Below are 18320 nucleotides of genomic sequence, written 5' to 3'. Positions count from 1 at the left end.
ACAATGCCTATCAGAATTGGGAGTAGATTAAAATCTCACTTCAGACAGCATCAAAACACCTCAGTACTTAAGACTGTAGTCCATGCTATAAGGTAGGAAATCTGGTTTCTAATTTAATATTCAGTAAAAGCTGTATGATTGGTAATAACTGGTTTAGTGTTAATAGCTGTAGGATTACTAGCCCTTGGCAGTTTCCCTAGTTCTACTAGAAGGAATATTGTTCATTCTTCTGTGCCTGTGGGCCATTTGAGCTTCCTTCTGACAAAGTTGAAAGTTAATGTTAATGCATCAGAAAATGTACAACTTCACCAGTTCACAAACTACTTTGTTCTATTTGTATCTTGTTCTTGATGAATCACACAAACACAGATTGAACCAGTGAGATTGCTCTTCTGGCCAATGTTACATGATGCAATTATAGAAAAGATTTAATCTGCACAAAAAAAACCTCTCAACCAGTATTTTAAAAAAAAAGGTCAAAATAACATAAAATGGTCCCCAAAATCTTCCTACATAGTATGGTGTAGTTTTAGACAAGAATGCAAATTTACTAACCAAGTTGCACTTACAAAACAATATTATAAATGAACATACAACCCAACTCTATAAATAGAATAGAGCAACTGCTTAAAAATCGAGGCACAGATCTAGGAGCTTCCATCAAATATATTTAACACTTGTCAAACTTTCTTTAAAAAATTAGATTTACAGTTCACTGCTCATCAGAATTTCTGTCCATGCTTAAGGATGTGAAATGGTTTCTGAAAAGGAAGTTCAATCTTTTTTTTTCCTAGACACTCAGCATTTAATCACCAAATGCTGCTTATCAGAGTTATTTCTTCAACAACATCTTTGCAAAGTCTGCATTTGTCATCTTTTTTGTCTCTGCTGCGAGAGATGAATCACCCTTTGAGTTATCGTCCTGACTGCTCACCGTACCATTCTCAGTATTCGTTCCTGATGCAGGCAAGCGCTGTAAAGCACGAGGCACAAGTGCAAGCTGTGTCCGGCCTTTGCCCCTCCTTGGAAAATTGAAAGAAATTTCATGTAAGTCAACAAATCCAATTAATCTTCTACAAATATAGGATTATTTATCATAATCCATCTATTCAACAATTTCAAATTGAAGTCAAGATTTAGATCTGGCCCACCCACAAGGAACATTTGAATGGAGCTATTCCACTTACTGCTCTAGGTTCTTCCTTTTTCAGATACTCAAATGTCAATCTTACTTTTCCATCTTCCCCCATGTATATTATTACTTCAAACTACCTACTCTCTCCAAGCTCACATCAAGAGCCTAACTGAGAAGTAGCAGATCAAATGCTGTTTGGAGTTTAGTCTTCATCATGGCCTTTTCGCCAATAGCCCTGCTGAGCGCCCATAAACATAGTCATTCAAGTTCCCAAATACTTCCCATCATTATTTCAATGAAAATTGACTTGATCCTTAGCTTCAACTGGATGGTCATGGTATCATCCAACTTGGATATCGTCAAGCTTTCCCCTTGCACTGAATTTGTCCCTCGCCAAACTGGCTTCTTCCCAGGGCTATCATTAAGTTCTCCAATGAAGAACAAGGTTTCCTTACTTCTAAATCAGGGATCCCCAACCTGGGGTCCACAGCATAAAACTGGTTGGGAACCCCTGCTCTAAACCATCCCAAGCAACAGCTAACTGCAGCTTCCCCATGATACATCATCTCACCAATTAAATGTAATTTATAAATAATACCTATTCACACAGTAGACTCGTTTGTAAGGTTAGGACTCATGGAATCCAGAGAGAATGAGTTTGGTGGGTTCAAAATTGGCTCCAGAGTAGGAAACAGAGGGTGGTGGTTGAAGGTTGTTTCTCTGATTGGAGGCGGCTGACTAGTGGGGTCAGTGTTTGGACACACATTCAACTAAGTGATAAGACTTACAGATGACAGGAAATTAGGAGGTTATGGTTTGCACAGGGATCTTGATCTGTTGGGGAAGTTGGTGAAGGAATGCCAAACAAATAAGTGGGAGATGACGCAATATGAATTGGGAAGGCACTGCAGAGGTTTCTGACCTGGAATCCACAGACCCTCAGTTAATAGTAGGGGTCCATGGCATAAAGAATGAAATGGAAAAGGGGGATCATAGAAAGTGGTGTAATGGTGTCACAGGTAAATGGTGGTGAAGAGGGCATTTGGCACATTGGCTTTCATCAGTCAGAGCACTGAGTGTAGGAGCTGAAACATTACGCTGCAGTTGGTGAGGCCACACTTGGATAACGGTACAGTTTTGGTAATCCTTTTTCAAAAAAGTAGTAATTAACATGGAAAGACTGCAAAAAAGATTTGAGAATATTGCCAGTACCACAGGCCCTTAATTATAGGGAGAGGTTGGCCAGAGTGGGTCTTTATTCCCTGGAATATAGAATAAAGGGGGGGGAGACCTTAAGTTTATAAAATCATGAGATGGATGATAGCAGTCCAGAAGCTAAAGAGCATACACATTGGGTGAGAGGGGACTCGAGGGAAAACTTTTGCCCCACAAAGGACGAGGAGTATATAGAATGAGTTAATGGAGGAAGTGGTTGAAACAGGTACAATAGGATTATTTAAGAAACACTTGAATATTTTATTTAACAGATAGTGGGAACTAACAACGCTGCCCAGCAACCCACCACAGGCAACTGGGACTAGATGGGTAGGCGTCATGGCCTCATTAAGCTGAAGGGCCTGTTCTTGTGCTGTGCCACTCTATGACTAATACCTCCTGATCATTATTTTACAAATGGCCATCCAACAATCAAACATCTATACAAGAGAGCCAATAACCTGGAAGTTAGAACTAGCCAATTACAGTAAACAACAGAAATACAGTCTTCCGCTTCCAGTTGTTGAGTGTACAGCAATTGAAAGAGTCAAAATTGATGCTTTTAAGAGAATTGAGGAAGATCGAACTAATGCACAAATCACCCATGAATTAATGAACCGCACTCTAAGGATGAGCTATTTCTATGAAAGCAAATCAAAATTCTCTCTAGTAATTAACAGGTACACCTCAGACATGTAAAATAGAATCTGACCATCAAGACATCACCATTACTAACTACATAAAGGCTCCATCACATTCAATACAAGAAAAGATACATGACCCTCAATAAAGCCACTCAAATGGATGGATATCTATTCCAATATGCAAGTCTGGCAAATCAAAGGAAAGAGTAAATGAAACAATATATGACAAAAAGGAGCCTAAATTAAATTATACAATATTCATATGAATATCTAGAAAACTAGACCACAAATAATTTTCTCATCTCGCAATCTGACTGAATCTTTTTTCACCATTTTAACACTTACGCTCCATATAACTGCCGAGGAAGCAATGAGCCCGAAGCTCTGCCAGCTTCAACGTGAGGAGCCTGCTTTCTCTGTGGAGGATTACTGATGGCCACTCTGATCGTGTGGTCCTTCACTACGGTTCCATCCAATTTAAGGACTGCCTGAGAGGCTTGCGTTTCATTTTCAAATTCAACGTATGCCAGACCCTGAAATAAAAAGATTCAAATTTCACTTAATCTCAAGAAATCTCAAAGTAAATAACAGTAGAAACTAATTCGCTTTTGAGTTCATAATACATCAACTAACACATAGTTGCTGAAATATTAATATCTAGCAATTATCAAGGTGACAAAAATGACCTCACAGACCCTCTACATTGACTTTGTTCACACTGGTAAGATTAATAATGTGGAATTTTTCATTTTGTGTTTCATCTTTCTGCTCCCTAGAGGAAAATTACTGTGTTTAAAGATTAGTTACTTGTTCCTGGCAATCCAGGTTTAAGACTAGATTATACTAAAGCTTGCAAAGCAAGTAGAGAGAGTGTGCTGAAGACTTGATAGATACAGCTAATCTTTCTAGAGAAATACATTTTTAAAAATGAAGACAGAGGAAGAAATGGAAAGCAATGCTGAAATGGCAAAATATAAAACACCATAGTTGCTGAAATCTAAAATAAAAGAAAATGCTGTAAATACCCAATAGGTCAGGCAGGAGTCACGGAGGGAAAATGGAAAATGGAGTTAAGTTTACATTGTCTACTTTCTTTTTTGACATCATTAGGAAAGGCTAATTATCTGAAATTGCTGAATTCAGCATTGAGCCCCAAGGGCCATAAAATACCTGACGTAAGATTGAGTGCTATAGATTAAGATTATTTTGTGCTTCATAGGAAGAGTGCAAAGGCTAAAGACAGAGAGGTTAGAGTTGGACTTTGATGGAGAATTGGGAGTGCAGTGATCCTTACAACTGAGTGTCAAGGAAGAGCATCTATACAGGGATATTACAGCCCTAAGGGATCGACAGCGAGTTCAGCAATTTCAGATAACAGCCTTTGCTTTTTGGGTCCATCTTTGACCTAAGCATCAATTCTTCATAGATGCTACCTGATGTATTTATCTATAGAATATTCATTTTATTTACATGTTTAATGAAATGCCACTTTCCAGGAACTCACTAATTAGTTATCATTTGTTGTTTACAAGATGCTGATATTTTAGTCATGAGGTGCAGTAACAGGCTCTTCAGCCCTCGAGTCTGTACTGATTATCAACCACTCATTTATATTAATATCACATTAATCCTCTCTTTAATCATTCCAAAATTTCCATCACATTAGGGACAATTTACAGTAGCCAATTTACCTACCAACGAGCATATCACTGGGATGTGGCAGATTTCACAGGGAGAGTAGGCAAATTCCACACAGATCTGGGTGCTGTCTCTGGCACTACAGCAGAGACTCTACTAGCTGCACGACTCCCCCCATCCTATATTTGCTCTAAGTGAATGGTAATTGTGAAAGAGACTGAAATATGACATGCAAGACAGCATCAGAGAAATTGGTCAAAGCTAAATGATTCAACTGTTCTTCTAATTGATGGCTATCCAGAACTACAGTGGGACATGCACTTCTTTCCCAGAAATTTGGCTGTACCATACTTTCAATACAAAGTTCCAGTAATTGTCTAAATAAAATGGAAGGAGCTGACTTCCTCTGAATTCAGTATTGAAACCTCAAGTCTTTTATCTCTCAATACAGAACTATGATCAGAGATTAAGGGAGCTAGGGCTTTACTCTTTGGAGAGGAGGATGAGAGGAGCCACGGTGTACAAGATATTAAGAGGAATAGACAGAGTGGACAGCCAGCACCTCTTCCCCAAGGCACCACTGCTCAGTACAAGAGGAAATGGCTTTAAGGTAAGGGGAGGGAAGTTCAAGGAGGATATTAGAGGAAGGTTTTTCACTCAGAGTGGTTGGTGCATGGAATGCACTGCCTGAGTCAGTGGTGCAGGCAGATACATTAGTGAAGTTTAAGAGACTACTAGACAGGTATATGGAGGAATTTAAGGAGGGGGGTTATATGGGAGGCAGGGTTTGAGGGTCGGCACAACATTGTGGGCCGACGAGCCAGTAATGTGCTGTACTGTTCTATGTTCTATGAAAGTTCTCAAAGCCAGTGAAAAGTGTGTAAGATCTGGCAAGGAAATGGAAAGGCATTTTCTTATATGCTATTTGTGAATTTTAGACGAAGTACTGAAAATTCTCAAATCTTGCCTAAGCTCAAGGAATATTCTTGCTTCACAGATGAGCACGGCACACTACCATCTCAATAAACAACTGTCCCAAAGTTGGTACCTTTGGCTTTCCAGAGCGATTAGTGACGAGACGAATCTCCTTCAGATTTCCATGTTCTTTGCAGATCTCCTCCAGATCCTCTCTAGTGCAGGAGAAAGGCAAACCTGATATAAAAATCTTGTGTTTCTCCAAACTGGTGCTGTACTTAAATACCTGGAAAGTGAGAAATAGCAAGGCTTAATAATGTGGAAAAATTAATTCCTTTAGGATGTTCTGTCTAGACTCTTACTGTTGCTTTCCATGGTGCCAATTATCTCATTTGGAAACAGAAAAAGATTTGTGACAGAAATGAATGAAACACTGCAGAAAGGCTTGAATTCAAAAACATACCAGAAATGTATGTCATTCTCTTTGTTTAAACAGAGTTTTGACCTTAATACAAATGGATACCAAAACTGCTACCTTAAATTCTGGATTCTTTGCCTTGTCAACACAGGGTGAAACAAACATTGGCCGGCCCTCCAGTTCCCGGCGGTCTACTGCTAGGGCATTTGCAGCCGCCGCTTTTTCTTTAAATTCTACGTAACAATATCCTCGAAAGTGTCCCCTGTTGCTGTAAACAGGACGAATGTCTGCGATCTGGCCAAAGCTTTCAAATATCTCCTTCATCCTCTCCTCAGGGCTAGGCATTGAGAAAGCAAGATTGCTGACAAACACAGTGAGGTCATCCTTGCTATTGTCATGAAGAACTTTGTTCCTTGTGGCAGCAAATGCCTTCTGCTTTTGTTGTGCTGGAGTTTCTACAGATTTTACGTTGCTTTCTCGCCCAAACAGGCCGACTTCTAATGAAAGAGCCTCCTCAGTTTCCTCCTGTTCCCCATGTCGAGGCTTTTTATTTGGTTTGTCTGAAATTCAACAAGCAATCATTAGAAATCTCTATCATAAAAATCTCATCTTCTCACCTTAAGAGGAGCAGGAGCATACGAAGAAAACTAAAGCAACAGAGGCACCTGTAAAACTCTGTAGTTTTGACCTTACTTACTTTACGTGATAGCACAGCAGCTTAGGCCTCCATGTGTCTTCCATCAGTAATAGTGATGAAAGGATTGGTAAATATGACAGTCATCTGGGATTCTGAAGGCAAGAAACACTTGCTTTCAGAATAAACTGAGTTCTCAACCTGATAAAAAGGGTTAGGATTTTTTTTAAATACAGAAAAATTTCAAACTATTTTCCCATTTTCTGTACTGTACATTTTTCTTTTCATTTTTGTTTGTGGTTACACTTAGGAAACAGATGTATCACATTGAAATTTGGCTTCAACTATAGCTATGCTGCAAAATTTTGTAAAATCATCCAGCATCAATTCAGAATTTCATGTCAGGCAATATGAATTAGAAATAGCAACAGCTGCTAGAAATCAGTGAGAAATTACAAAAACTAATAATTGGTCAAGAGAATCTATTAACATACTGAACCAACTAAATAATTCAAAATCACTCATTTTTATTTAATTTCAAATGCCTAGAGTAAGGTTTTCAAAAGATCAAAACCACACAATGACCAGAGTTTGGCAGAAGGGAAAATAAGCATTCATAATTGGAATTAATTCAAAAATAAATGTTTTTTTGAAGACTTCGGACAATTTATATATAAAACTTATCACCATAAACTGATTTTCTGATACTCACACCAGCCATTCTAATCGAGCAATTATCAAAGACCCCGACAGTGATGCAGAACCATTGCTTACTTGTCTGTATATCATAGCATCTTTTTTTTTCCTCCAGAAAACCTACAACACCCAAGGACTTTCCAAACGTAAGATTACCTCAAAAGTGTAGCTGCGGGCTACAGTAGAATCACCTGAAATTGTGGAAACCATTTAAGAAATGCAAGAGCAACACACAAAATGGAGAAACTCAGCGGGCCAGGCATCATCTATGGAGGGAAGTACACAGTTGACATTTTGGGTCATGGCCCTTCTAAGCAGTCTAGGTGAAGGATCTCAATCCAAAATGTTGACTCTATTTTCCTCCATAGGTGCTGCTTATGACCAGCTGAGTTCCTCCATCACCTTCAAGAGAATGCTAGAAAGCTGAGCAACACTCACAAAATGCTGGAGGCCTGAAACATCGACTGTACTTTTTCCCCCATAGATACCTCCTGACCTGTTGAGTTCCTCCGGCGTTTTGTGTGTGTTGCTCCTCCATCTCCTTTGGGTGTTGCTGCTTTCCAGCATTTGCAGTTTCTTGTATCTCTATAAATCAGTTTGTCCTTTTTTTCTAGGTTTATCAAAGCCCACTTCCACTCCCAGTGCACCTCTTTCCTATCACTGTTCATACAATCTTGACAAAGGGGATACTAAATACCAGTTACTGGATGCTCTCATCTTAAAAAGTGGCAAGTCACAAAGGAGTGCATAACCACAAAGTAAGTCTGTTTCCCAAGTGCCATGAGTTAGTATTCTCATTCTTCATTCAGACTATTTTATTTTCCTGCTGCTATGAACTGATATTGGCAACATCAAAACCTCATAAATGTGATACATAGCCATAATAATGTGCAGGATAAAGAGAAAGGGAGCCCAGGAGAAGAAAGGAAATCTCGATGAGAGTAAAAGAGAAAAAGTTATGAAACAAGTTAAAATTTAAGTAACTCCAGGAACAATTTACTTATGGGAATATCATTTAAACTTTACTGTTCACTTTCTAAATCTCCAGTGTTCAGTGACAAGAAGTAACTTTATTGACAGGTGCAGAGGAACTTAGGAGTCCTGGTGCAAGACTCCCAGAAGGTTAGTTCACAGATTGAGTCTGTGGTAAAGAAGACAAATGCAAAGTTGGCATTTATTTCAAGTGGAATAGAATATAAAACAAAGATAATCTGAATACACTGGTTAGGCCGCACTTGTGAGTACTGTCAACAGTTCTGAGCCCCTTATCATTGGAGAAAGTCCAGAAGAGGTTCACAAGGATGACTGCAGGAATGAAGGGGTTAACATGTGAGGAGCACTTGGCAGCTTTGGGCCTGTACTCACTGGAATTTAGAAGTATATGTGGGAATCTCATTGAAACTTACAGACTGTTTAAAGGACTAGATAAGGTGGCTGTGGAGAGGATGTTCCCTCAGGTGGGGTATCCAGAACTAGAGGGCACAGCCTCAAAATTGAAAGGCAACCTCTTAGAAAAGACATAAGGAGGAATTTTTTTTAGCCACAGGGTGATGAATCTGTGGAATGCTCTGCCAGACTGCAGTGGAGGTCAAGTCAGTGGGTATATTTAAAGCAGAAGTTGGTAGTTTCCTGATTGCTTGGGGCATCAAGGGATATGGTGAGAGGGCAGGTGTATGGGATTGAATGGGATCTGGGATCAGCTATGATGAAATGGCGGAGTAGACTCGATGGGCTGAGTGGCCTAATTCTGCTCCTATGTCTTAAAAACAGGACCTAGAAGACGTGAATTACTGCCCCAAGACTGCAGAGCAATCCATTAATACTAACACAAGGAATTGAGTATTGTGATGGAACATAAAAGGGAAGATCATAATAAGAAAGTATTTATTTATTGATTGTATTACAGCGTGGAATAGGCCTTTCTGTCACCCTTATTTAATCCTAATCTAATCATGGGACAATTCACAATGATCAGTTATTACCTACCAACGGTCTTTGGACTGTGGAAGGAAACCAGAGCACCTGGAGGGAACCCATGTGGTCACAGGGAGAATGTACAAACTCCTTAAAGCCAGCAGTGGGAATTGAACCCAGGTCGTTGGTACTGCAAAGCGTTGTGCTGACCACTAAAGTTTTGGCAATGTGTGGTGAATCAAAATTCAGAGCAGCACTCTGCCACAAATTTTCTTTTTAAGATTAGACACAGCTGGCATATTTTGAGCAATTTCTTGGGCATAAGAATGAATATCTATTAAATTTCATAATCTGGGTGACAATTCAAAGAGAATTTTGAAGCAGTTGCCTATCTATATGTAAAAAAGAACTCCAGCTAATAAGTATAAACAAGACTCCACAGATGCCAAAGACAATAAGGCCAGTCAACATGATTTGGTGGGGTTGATGGAAAGATGAGTGTTGGCCAGGATAATATAATAATTTTAAGAAGATCAGAAGGTCATCTCAAATCCACAGGATATCCTCCATATATCCTAAAACCCCAACACTCCACCCCTGCAGGACAACTGATTTAATATCTTAACTTACAAGCACGTTGGTAAGTTAATCAGGACAGTGCCTGGAAAAAAAATGTCAGGCACCTGGAGAGTGTTGTGGAACAGAGAGACCTAAGAGAACAGGTATATAACTCACTGAAAGCAAAGACAGGGTGATAAAGAAAGTGTATGGCACACTTGCCTTCATCGGCCGTCACGTTGGGACATCATGTTGCTATTGTACCAGTCATTGGAGAGACAACACTAGGAGTATTGTGTGCAGTTTAGGGTGCCCAACTATAGAAAGTTGTCACATTACATTGGAAAGGGTGCAGTAAAGATAGAAGAAGGAGAAACTAAGATGTCGTTCCCCCCCCCCACACCACCCCGGAGACAGGAGGCCAAAGAGATATTACACAATTACAGATATTACGTACACAAAATCATGCAGTCTTTGTCCCAGGGTAGGGAAGTCTAAACCTAGACAGCACAAGACAGATTTTAAAGGGACCCAAGGTTGCGATATTTAAAAGACATTTCAACAGGTTCATGAATTGGAAAGGTTGAGAAGGATTTGGGCCAAGTGCAGGCAAATAAAATGAACTAAAATAAAAATAAAAACATTGAAATAGTGAATTTTAAGATAAATTGTAAAAAGAAAGACGAGATACTAAAGAATTTAGTTAAGTAAGTTCAAAGCACAAGAGTCAGGCAAATGGAAAGAAGGAAGGGAGACACATCTGGAAGAGGTTTGTAAGGCTAGAACAACTGTAAGTCCATGGAAGGATTTAAGCCAGCAATGAGCTATGATCCCTCTAAGGTGTGCATGAGCACAAAGGAACTTACTGCGCACAAAAGGTTGGCAGGTTAACTATATTTAACCATTGTACACAATCACATTTCCTTCCCTGGCTTCTGATGCAGACGGTGTTGACAACCTGGAGTTTGCAATAATTTGTCTGCAGATTTTAGAACTGGCTTATTTATATTGTTTTTATTGAAGACATTATTCAGCGTGCACATGTTGTGACTGGGCAAAAAGTTGCACAGAACACTAGTCATTACAAATTAGAGGGAACATTGGCCATGATGAGTATTTGGTAAATTAAAACTTAACATCAGTCAGTGATCTCAGAGGTGACAGATCAATAGGATTTGATGCAGCAGGCAATCATGTTTTGGATGAGTTCCAGTTTCTGCAGAGAGAGGAATGGGCACCAACCAGGAATGTATTGTAATAGTCAACTTAGACAAGAGAAAATAAAAGGGTTACACAGTGGGCTGTGGAGCAACATATTGAGAGTTAAAGATTAGACAAAGAGTTAATATTGGCTTTTTTGAGTATGGAAACCAGTTTGCAGCTTAGTTTTTTATAGATTTGGCCTTGGGTTTCAGCAGGGACGATTCTGAGAATAAATACTTGCAGTTGCTTATCTTGTAAGAATTAGGCTCAAGGATATGATTCAAACTGTTCAGCACAAAGTTGTAGACAGGACTGAATTTTTAATTTTTGGCTGATGCTATGGGTATAGTTTATCACAAGAGAAACGCACGTGAACCTAGCATATCTTTTCCAATTCACAAGGTTAATCAAACAGCTTTTGCATTTGATTTGTACATGCACAAAAGGAGCCATACTCTCTGTACTATCGGGAGTTCAAAACCCACTGTTAAGAGGTTCCACTTCCCACAATATCAGGAATAAAGCTCTCTTTACTTTGAAGTCCATATCTAATTTACTTGAGATCAACTTTAATCCAATGTACCTAACCAGTAATACTCCTAGAAAATGTGGAATAAAAATGGCATTGATAAATAGCCAGCATCTTTTCCTTCCAAGATCAAAATGTCTAATACTAGAGGGCATGATCAAGTTCAAAGGGGATGTGTGAGGCAAGTTATGATAGTGGCGTTCAATAGGCTCTTAGATGGCACATGTATGTAAAGAGAATGGAGGGATATGGACATATCCCACATCAGAAGAGATTAGGTTAGTTAAGCATTAAATTACTAGTTTAATTAATTTAGCACAACATTGTGAGCTGAAGGGCCCGCTCTTGCGTTGTACTGTTCTACGTTCTACCCATCCTTTTTCAGACCTCTTGAAAGAATACTTCAGAAAGTAGGGTATAGGTACAATGAACCTACTGTTTCAAACCAATGCATTCTCCACCTTGACGTAAACCATCCGCAAGGAAAGCTGGTATTAATTAAATTAAATTAATTAATTTAAATATTTTGATATATGTCTCTGCAAATAAACATGTATCAGAAACAGGAAAGTCTTGCTCCAACCAGGTCTCGTGCAACTAGTCTGCTCTAAATTTCTCAGTACAATGATTGAAAACTGAATGCCAAAACAGAATCAATGAATTCTGTCCTACAGCAGATATGCTTCTGATTACGGAAACTGCAAAATTATTGCTACTTATTGTAATATTGAAAGCAAAGGAATCTTCTTTGAGGTTTTTAAACAGCAATTTTGAACTATTTTTTAGATTTTAACTATATATTTAGAATATTTTTATAAGACTGTGGAACAGACGCTTAAAATCATTTCATTGCCAAATAAAAAAAGTTCTTAAACAAATCTTAGTCAATCATTTGTCTCACTACTGGATTTCACATCTATAAGATGTTGGTACATACAGAATAGTGCTCATTTTGTAACTACGGAGTCAAATTTTCTCACCTAGCTTTGCTTCCCAGTCCTCCTTATCTGCTTTGCGTTTTTCTCCAGGTACTGCCTGTTTCTGGGCCTTTTTGGCAGCCTTCTTTTCAGATTTGGTTTTCCTCCTTTGCTCTTCCTGCTTTGTCAGCAGGGCTTCTTTCTCTGCAGCCTGGGGAGAAAAAATGAAACAATTTAAAGCTACTTCTTAAAAGCCTCAATTCCACATAGGAGTTTATTTCTTTCTATAGTATTTAAAGGTAATCTTTGAAGCTCAGTAAAGTTAAACTGAGAAGTATCAACAAAGTTTAATACAAAGTACATGATCACGTCTAATTTCACAAAGCTGCTGCCACGCACCTAAATATAACACAAGTATTCTTATTCATGACTAAAATCAATTGTTAAAATAGAGGCATTCAATGTTCCAGATGATAAAGGTTATGTTGAGGCTGGGTTGTTCCCTTGGTTTTGTTTATAAAACGGTAAGGTCCATTGTCGTTCTGGGAGGGACTGGAGTTTGATTTATGTAACGGACACATATATATCATAACACAATGCTGATATATGTCCACACCATGATTAAATAATTCCCTTACCAATATTTTCTAAATTAATTTCAGTTCTACTGCATTCACAAAATATTTGTTTGCATGTATTTTATAATACTGACATTTTCATTCTCTTTGAGCAATTAAAATTATTTAGCACAAAGTCTCCCAGCATGATGCTTTACTAGAATTGCAATGATCAAAAATTTAAAACAATTGTTCTTCACAGTAGTGACGAAAAAATTAAAACTTCCTTCCGATTCACTGTTGAGTGGAGAGTCAATTTCCATGTTATGTATTATCCCTTTATGGCATATTTTAGGTGCTTTGCTCAACATCAGATTTGTAACACAACAGATCTAGGGGCACAAATTGCTATCAGTGCTTAATTCTAGTCTCCAGTAATGGAGATTCTACACTATAAGAGAATTCAGAAAGCAAGTCATTCCAAGGCAGCAACACACACCTTCAGCTGTTATCACCTGCTAGCCTCCCTGAATATAAAATGACAATCAATTTTTACAGAGCATCTCCCTCGGTAATGACCAAAGCTGCAAAAGGCATCCCAATGTGCATGGAAGAGCCTCTGGCAGTATTACTAAAGATACTCATGCTGCCAAGAAACACCAAGCACTTACTTTGGCTCTCCACTCATTTACTTGATTGATTCTGCTCTCAGTCTTTTCTACAGCTAGGTCCCAGTCCTCCAAAGACCCTAAAAAAGAAACAAAAATGTGTTGTACTTCCCATTTACGTCTCTGAAATGATCAATGGTGAATCAGTGTTAAAAAAAGATCTTTTCATTGTTCTGAAGCTGCTAAAATCAATTAATACTTTGACTCACACTTTGAAATTTGATTTAAAAACTCATCACATTTTTCTATTAAGTGGTGAAAACTACAAGGACCTGTTTGAATCTGGGACTGAAAACACTACATGACATGATGTTGGTTGGATTACTACAATAAGATTCCTTCCTTTTTACTCAGTCCAACTGCAGCAGATGTGAAAAATAATCATAGGTTTCTGTTCCTGACTACAATCCAGTGACACTGAGTGTAAACGTTCCATTTTTTTATACTGTTGATGAGGTCTGCCAATGGTCACGTGCAAGTCACAGCCATTTCGCTAGCAGAATATATACTGATCCATGTAGTTTCAGTCACTTAAACTTTAAAGTGCAAGTTTCAATTTTAGCAGTTTCAGAACACTGAAACTCTCTTATATAGAGAGATCCATATTGTAGAATATATGTGTATATATCATTTATATTTGAGTGTGTGTATGTACAGTTGCAAGAAAGTTTGTGAACCCTTTGCAATTACCTGGTTTTCTGCATTCATTACTCATAAAATGTCATCCAATCTTCTTCTAAGTCACAATAATAGAAAAACACAATCTGCCTAAACTAACAACACACAAACAATTGTACTTTTCACATCTTTATTGAGCACGTCATTTAATCATTCACAGTCCAGGCTAGAAAAAGAATGTGAACCCTTGTATTTAATAACTGATGGAACCCCCTTTAGCAGCAATAACCTCCACCGAACATTTCCTGTAGCTGCTGATCAGACTTGCACAACAGCGTGGAGGAATTTTAAAACATTTCTCCATACAAAACTGTTTCAGTTCATCAATATTTCTGGGATACCTCACATGAACAGCCCTCTTCAGGACATGCCAAAGAATCACAATTGGGTTAAGATCTGGACTCCTACTTGGCCATTCCAAAGGATAATTTTCTTCTTTTTAAACCATTCTGTTGTTGATTTACTCTTGTGTTTCAGATCATTGTCTTGTTACCTCATTCAACTTTTATTGGGCTTCAGGTGACGGACCTCTACCCTAACATTCTGTAAAATGTCTTGACACAATTTTGAATACATTGTTCCCTCAAAATTTGCAGATATCCAGATTCTGAGGAAGCATAGCAGCCACAAACCATGATGTTTCTTCCACCATGCTCCACAGTTGGGATAAGGTTTTGGTGTTGGTGTGCAGTGCACTTTTTCCTTCGAACATAGCAGTATGCATTTCTACGAAAAAGTTTGACTTTTCTCTCAGCTGTCCACAGAACTTTGTCCACAAGTGCTGGGGAAAATCTAGATGGTCTTTTGCAAACTTGAGACACGAAGCAATGCTTTTTTTGGAGAGTAGTGGTTTCAGTGTTTTTCTTGTAAAACTTCAGTTTTTTTCACCTCCTTCAGCACTGCACATTGTGCTCTTGATGTGACCTTTGCAGAACACCCACACTAGAGAAAGCAGCAACAGTACTGAATTTCTTCCATTTGTAGACAATTTCTCCTACTGTGGACTGATGAACATTCAAGTCTGGAAATGCTTTTGTAGCCTCTTCCAACTTCATGCATCTCTACAATTCTTCTAAGGTCCTCTTAAAGTTGTTCTGATCGAGGTATGGTGCCCATAAACAGATCTTCCTTGAGAAGAACAGGCTCTGTCAATAACCTGACTTTGTGTGCGTTTTTTTATATAAATAGGGCAGGACACCTCTACAACACCACACCTCCAGGGTCACCTCATTGATTGGAACATCTAACTCCAACTAGCTTTTGCAGAAGACATTACCTCAGAGGTTCACATACCTTTTTGACTGTGATTGTTTAAATGGTGTACTCAGAAATGACAAGAAGTAGTACAATGTTTGTGTGTACTACAAACTTTAGGCAGATTGTGCTTATCTATTATTGTGACTTAGATGAAGATCAGAACAGATTTTATGAGTAATTAATACAGAAAACCAGTTAATTGCAAAGGGTTCACAAACTTTATCTAGCAATTGTATAAATGTATGTACTATGTGTATCCATATGTGTACATATGCACTTACACATATGCATACACACATTTACATATACACACACATTTATTTTATATTTTCCCCCAGAATAAAAACAAAACACAAGAACAATTTCCATTTGTACCCTTTGGTCAATCCCTTTTTGATAAAGATTTATCAATTTGTTTCAAACTAAGAATCCAAACCTTCTCAAAAAAACTTTCCACTCTTATAGGATAGGACAGATTCTTGAGATCACTTTTTTCCCCATCTTAAATCCATTAAGAGGAAAGAGCCATTATCTTATATACTACCTTCTGACAAGATATGGTTGCACTCAATACCTCAGGACCCACTACTACCAGGAAGCAACAATGAGAAAAACAAATCTTAAAGTGCTAATATCATCAAGAATTTCAAGGAGGTATTCATCTGCTGAGACTCCAAGGGAACTTAAAAGTCCCTAGGTCTGAAGCTCTCAGGAGAATGTCAGTATTTTCAGAGGTCTGTCCCTCATGTCATGTACCTGTCTGAAAAGTAACTTTACAAATATCAAAACCAGAGAACATAATTTTGTTTTACTTGTTTTTATCCAGTTATCAGCAATGCTGTATATGCTCTCTGCAGTCACAAAAGACATTGCCAAGGTCTCGGTACTCATTATCCATCGCTTTAACATTTTAAGTTTGCATACCCTCTACCCTCTCAAAGGTGAGCAGCACATCACAGACATGCTCAGGATAGTCGGTGGTACACTGTACTGCTCGATGCAAAGCCTTCCTGCAGTGCTGGGGATCACCATGAGCTCTGTAAGAACATCACATGCAGATTTTTTAAAAAATCAAATTGCTTCTAAACATAGGCAGGTACAGATAAAAATGGTGACAATTATAGTCTTCCTGATTGAACCCACAGATCCAATAGTACTGACTGGTTACACTGCATTGTTTCTGATCTCAGAATTGTGATTCCTTTCTATCCCTGTTGATGAGAATGATTTTTAACAATACATCTTATTTTAAATAACTTTGTTATTCATTAGACACCTCATTAATCTTGACTGCCCAGGTATTTTTATTACTATATATATTCTGACCTTTACACTCATTTTTTAAAAAAATTCTACTATTTCCAAATAACTTATCTGGTTACTGATAATCTCCTTTACTAGATTAGAATTTTATCAAAGATCATCTTACTCCTTTCTGCTAGGTCTGGTTTTCCACAGATACAACAGCATTTGAAAGGTTGACAGCTGGACAGAATTATGGAAGAATGTCAATGCCAGCATACATCAACAGCTGTTTCATCCAATGCCTTCAGAACAGGTTGGAAATTAAATAATCAAACAAATTAGTTGTTCGATAGGGCTAACATTCTTACCGTTCCAAATTGAAATACTCCAACCACATGTTGGCATACTTTGCATTTCCTTTGCTCATGATTCTATCCCAGAGCTCACGGGCTTTCTGCATGTTCTTGCAGAGTCTTGCCTATAAAGAATTACAGAGAGAGGCAAGCAATAACCATGATACAATTCAATCTTACAGCGATGAAACACTTACCATAAACCCCATCTCCACTACAGAAGAGATAAGTCACTCTTAGCACAGTTCACCTATCAGGAACACAGTACATGATGCAAGCCAGACTTTCTCATCTGTCATCATTTCTGGACGTGGGCAGGGCACACTCCCTCTGTACTCAGGAATGTATATAAAGCAACTTTATTCTCAAGAGGCGCACTGTGAAAACCATATTTCTCTATATTCCTACATAACACAAGGCAGTGCGTAAAAAGAGCTACCTTTCAGTCAGGTCCACGTTCAAGATTAAAAAGCAGAGTTTTGCGTCAGTTTTCTCTGAGTTGGATAACCCATGGCAGGGAGTATGATAGAGAGCTACCTTTTAATCAGGACAGCAATTGAGATTTTAAAGGCATAGTTAGGCAGCAATTTACAACTGAGCGTTGACCAATGACTAATCAGCGTTTGCAATTGATTAACACGGGCAAATTAAAGGAAGGCAGTGGCAAGTGCACGGCCATCATCTAAGTGGACAGAGTCAGAGTGATGATCTCAAGGCTTTAGTCTGAGAAAGCAAAAGAAATGCTCTAGACTAGGTATTTTTTTCCTTCCCTTCTTTATATCTGCCCACCTAGGATAGCAGAGATGCCAGACGGGATAGCTGAATGCTCCTTTTGCAGGATGTGGGAAGGCAGGGAGATATCCAGTGTCCCTGACAACTACAACTGCAAGAAGTGCATCCAGATGCAGCTTCTGACAATCCACATTAAGGAGCTGGAGCTTGAACGAGATGAACTCTCGATCATTCAGGAGGCTGAGGGGGTAATAAACCCCCCCCCCCCCCCAAGACTATTGCAATATTGCGTGCATTTTCTATCTCCTGTTGGAATTTATGGACCACATCCTTATTATTGTTTGGGGGTCAGTATACAATGCCCATCAGTGTCTTTTTACCCTTGCAATTACTTAGTTCTATCCAGAAAGATTC

The 18320-nt window shown here is 38.6% G+C and overlaps 1 protein-coding gene across 1 annotated transcript in view; it reads right to left on the bottom strand.

Moving 5' to 3' along the window:
- Positions 1 to 308: 308 nt before the first annotated feature.
- The window catches only part of sart3 (spliceosome associated factor 3, U4/U6 recycling protein), a 40606-nt gene continuing 22594 nt past the window's right edge, over positions 309 to 18320 (bottom strand). The window contains exons 12-19 of the mRNA XM_059988253.1: positions 17190 to 17299; positions 16501 to 16613; positions 13645 to 13721; positions 12480 to 12627; positions 6083 to 6525; positions 5681 to 5833; positions 3340 to 3527; positions 309 to 1022 (exon numbers count right to left, since the gene is read on the bottom strand). Of these exons, the coding sequence (XP_059844236.1) occupies positions 833 to 1022; positions 3340 to 3527; positions 5681 to 5833; positions 6083 to 6525; positions 12480 to 12627; positions 13645 to 13721; positions 16501 to 16613; positions 17190 to 17299 (1422 nt within the window). The 3' untranslated portion in view covers positions 309 to 832. The remainder of the gene's footprint in view (positions 1023 to 3339; positions 3528 to 5680; positions 5834 to 6082; positions 6526 to 12479; positions 12628 to 13644; positions 13722 to 16500; positions 16614 to 17189; positions 17300 to 18320) is intronic.

This window comes from Hypanus sabinus, chromosome 13 (genome assembly GCF_030144855.1).
Source record: "Hypanus sabinus isolate sHypSab1 chromosome 13, sHypSab1.hap1, whole genome shotgun sequence".
Classification (NCBI taxonomy): domain Eukaryota; kingdom Metazoa; phylum Chordata; class Chondrichthyes; order Myliobatiformes; family Dasyatidae; genus Hypanus; species Hypanus sabinus.
Note: the sequence above shows the minus strand (reverse complement) of the source record. Positions and strands in the feature narration are given on the sequence as shown.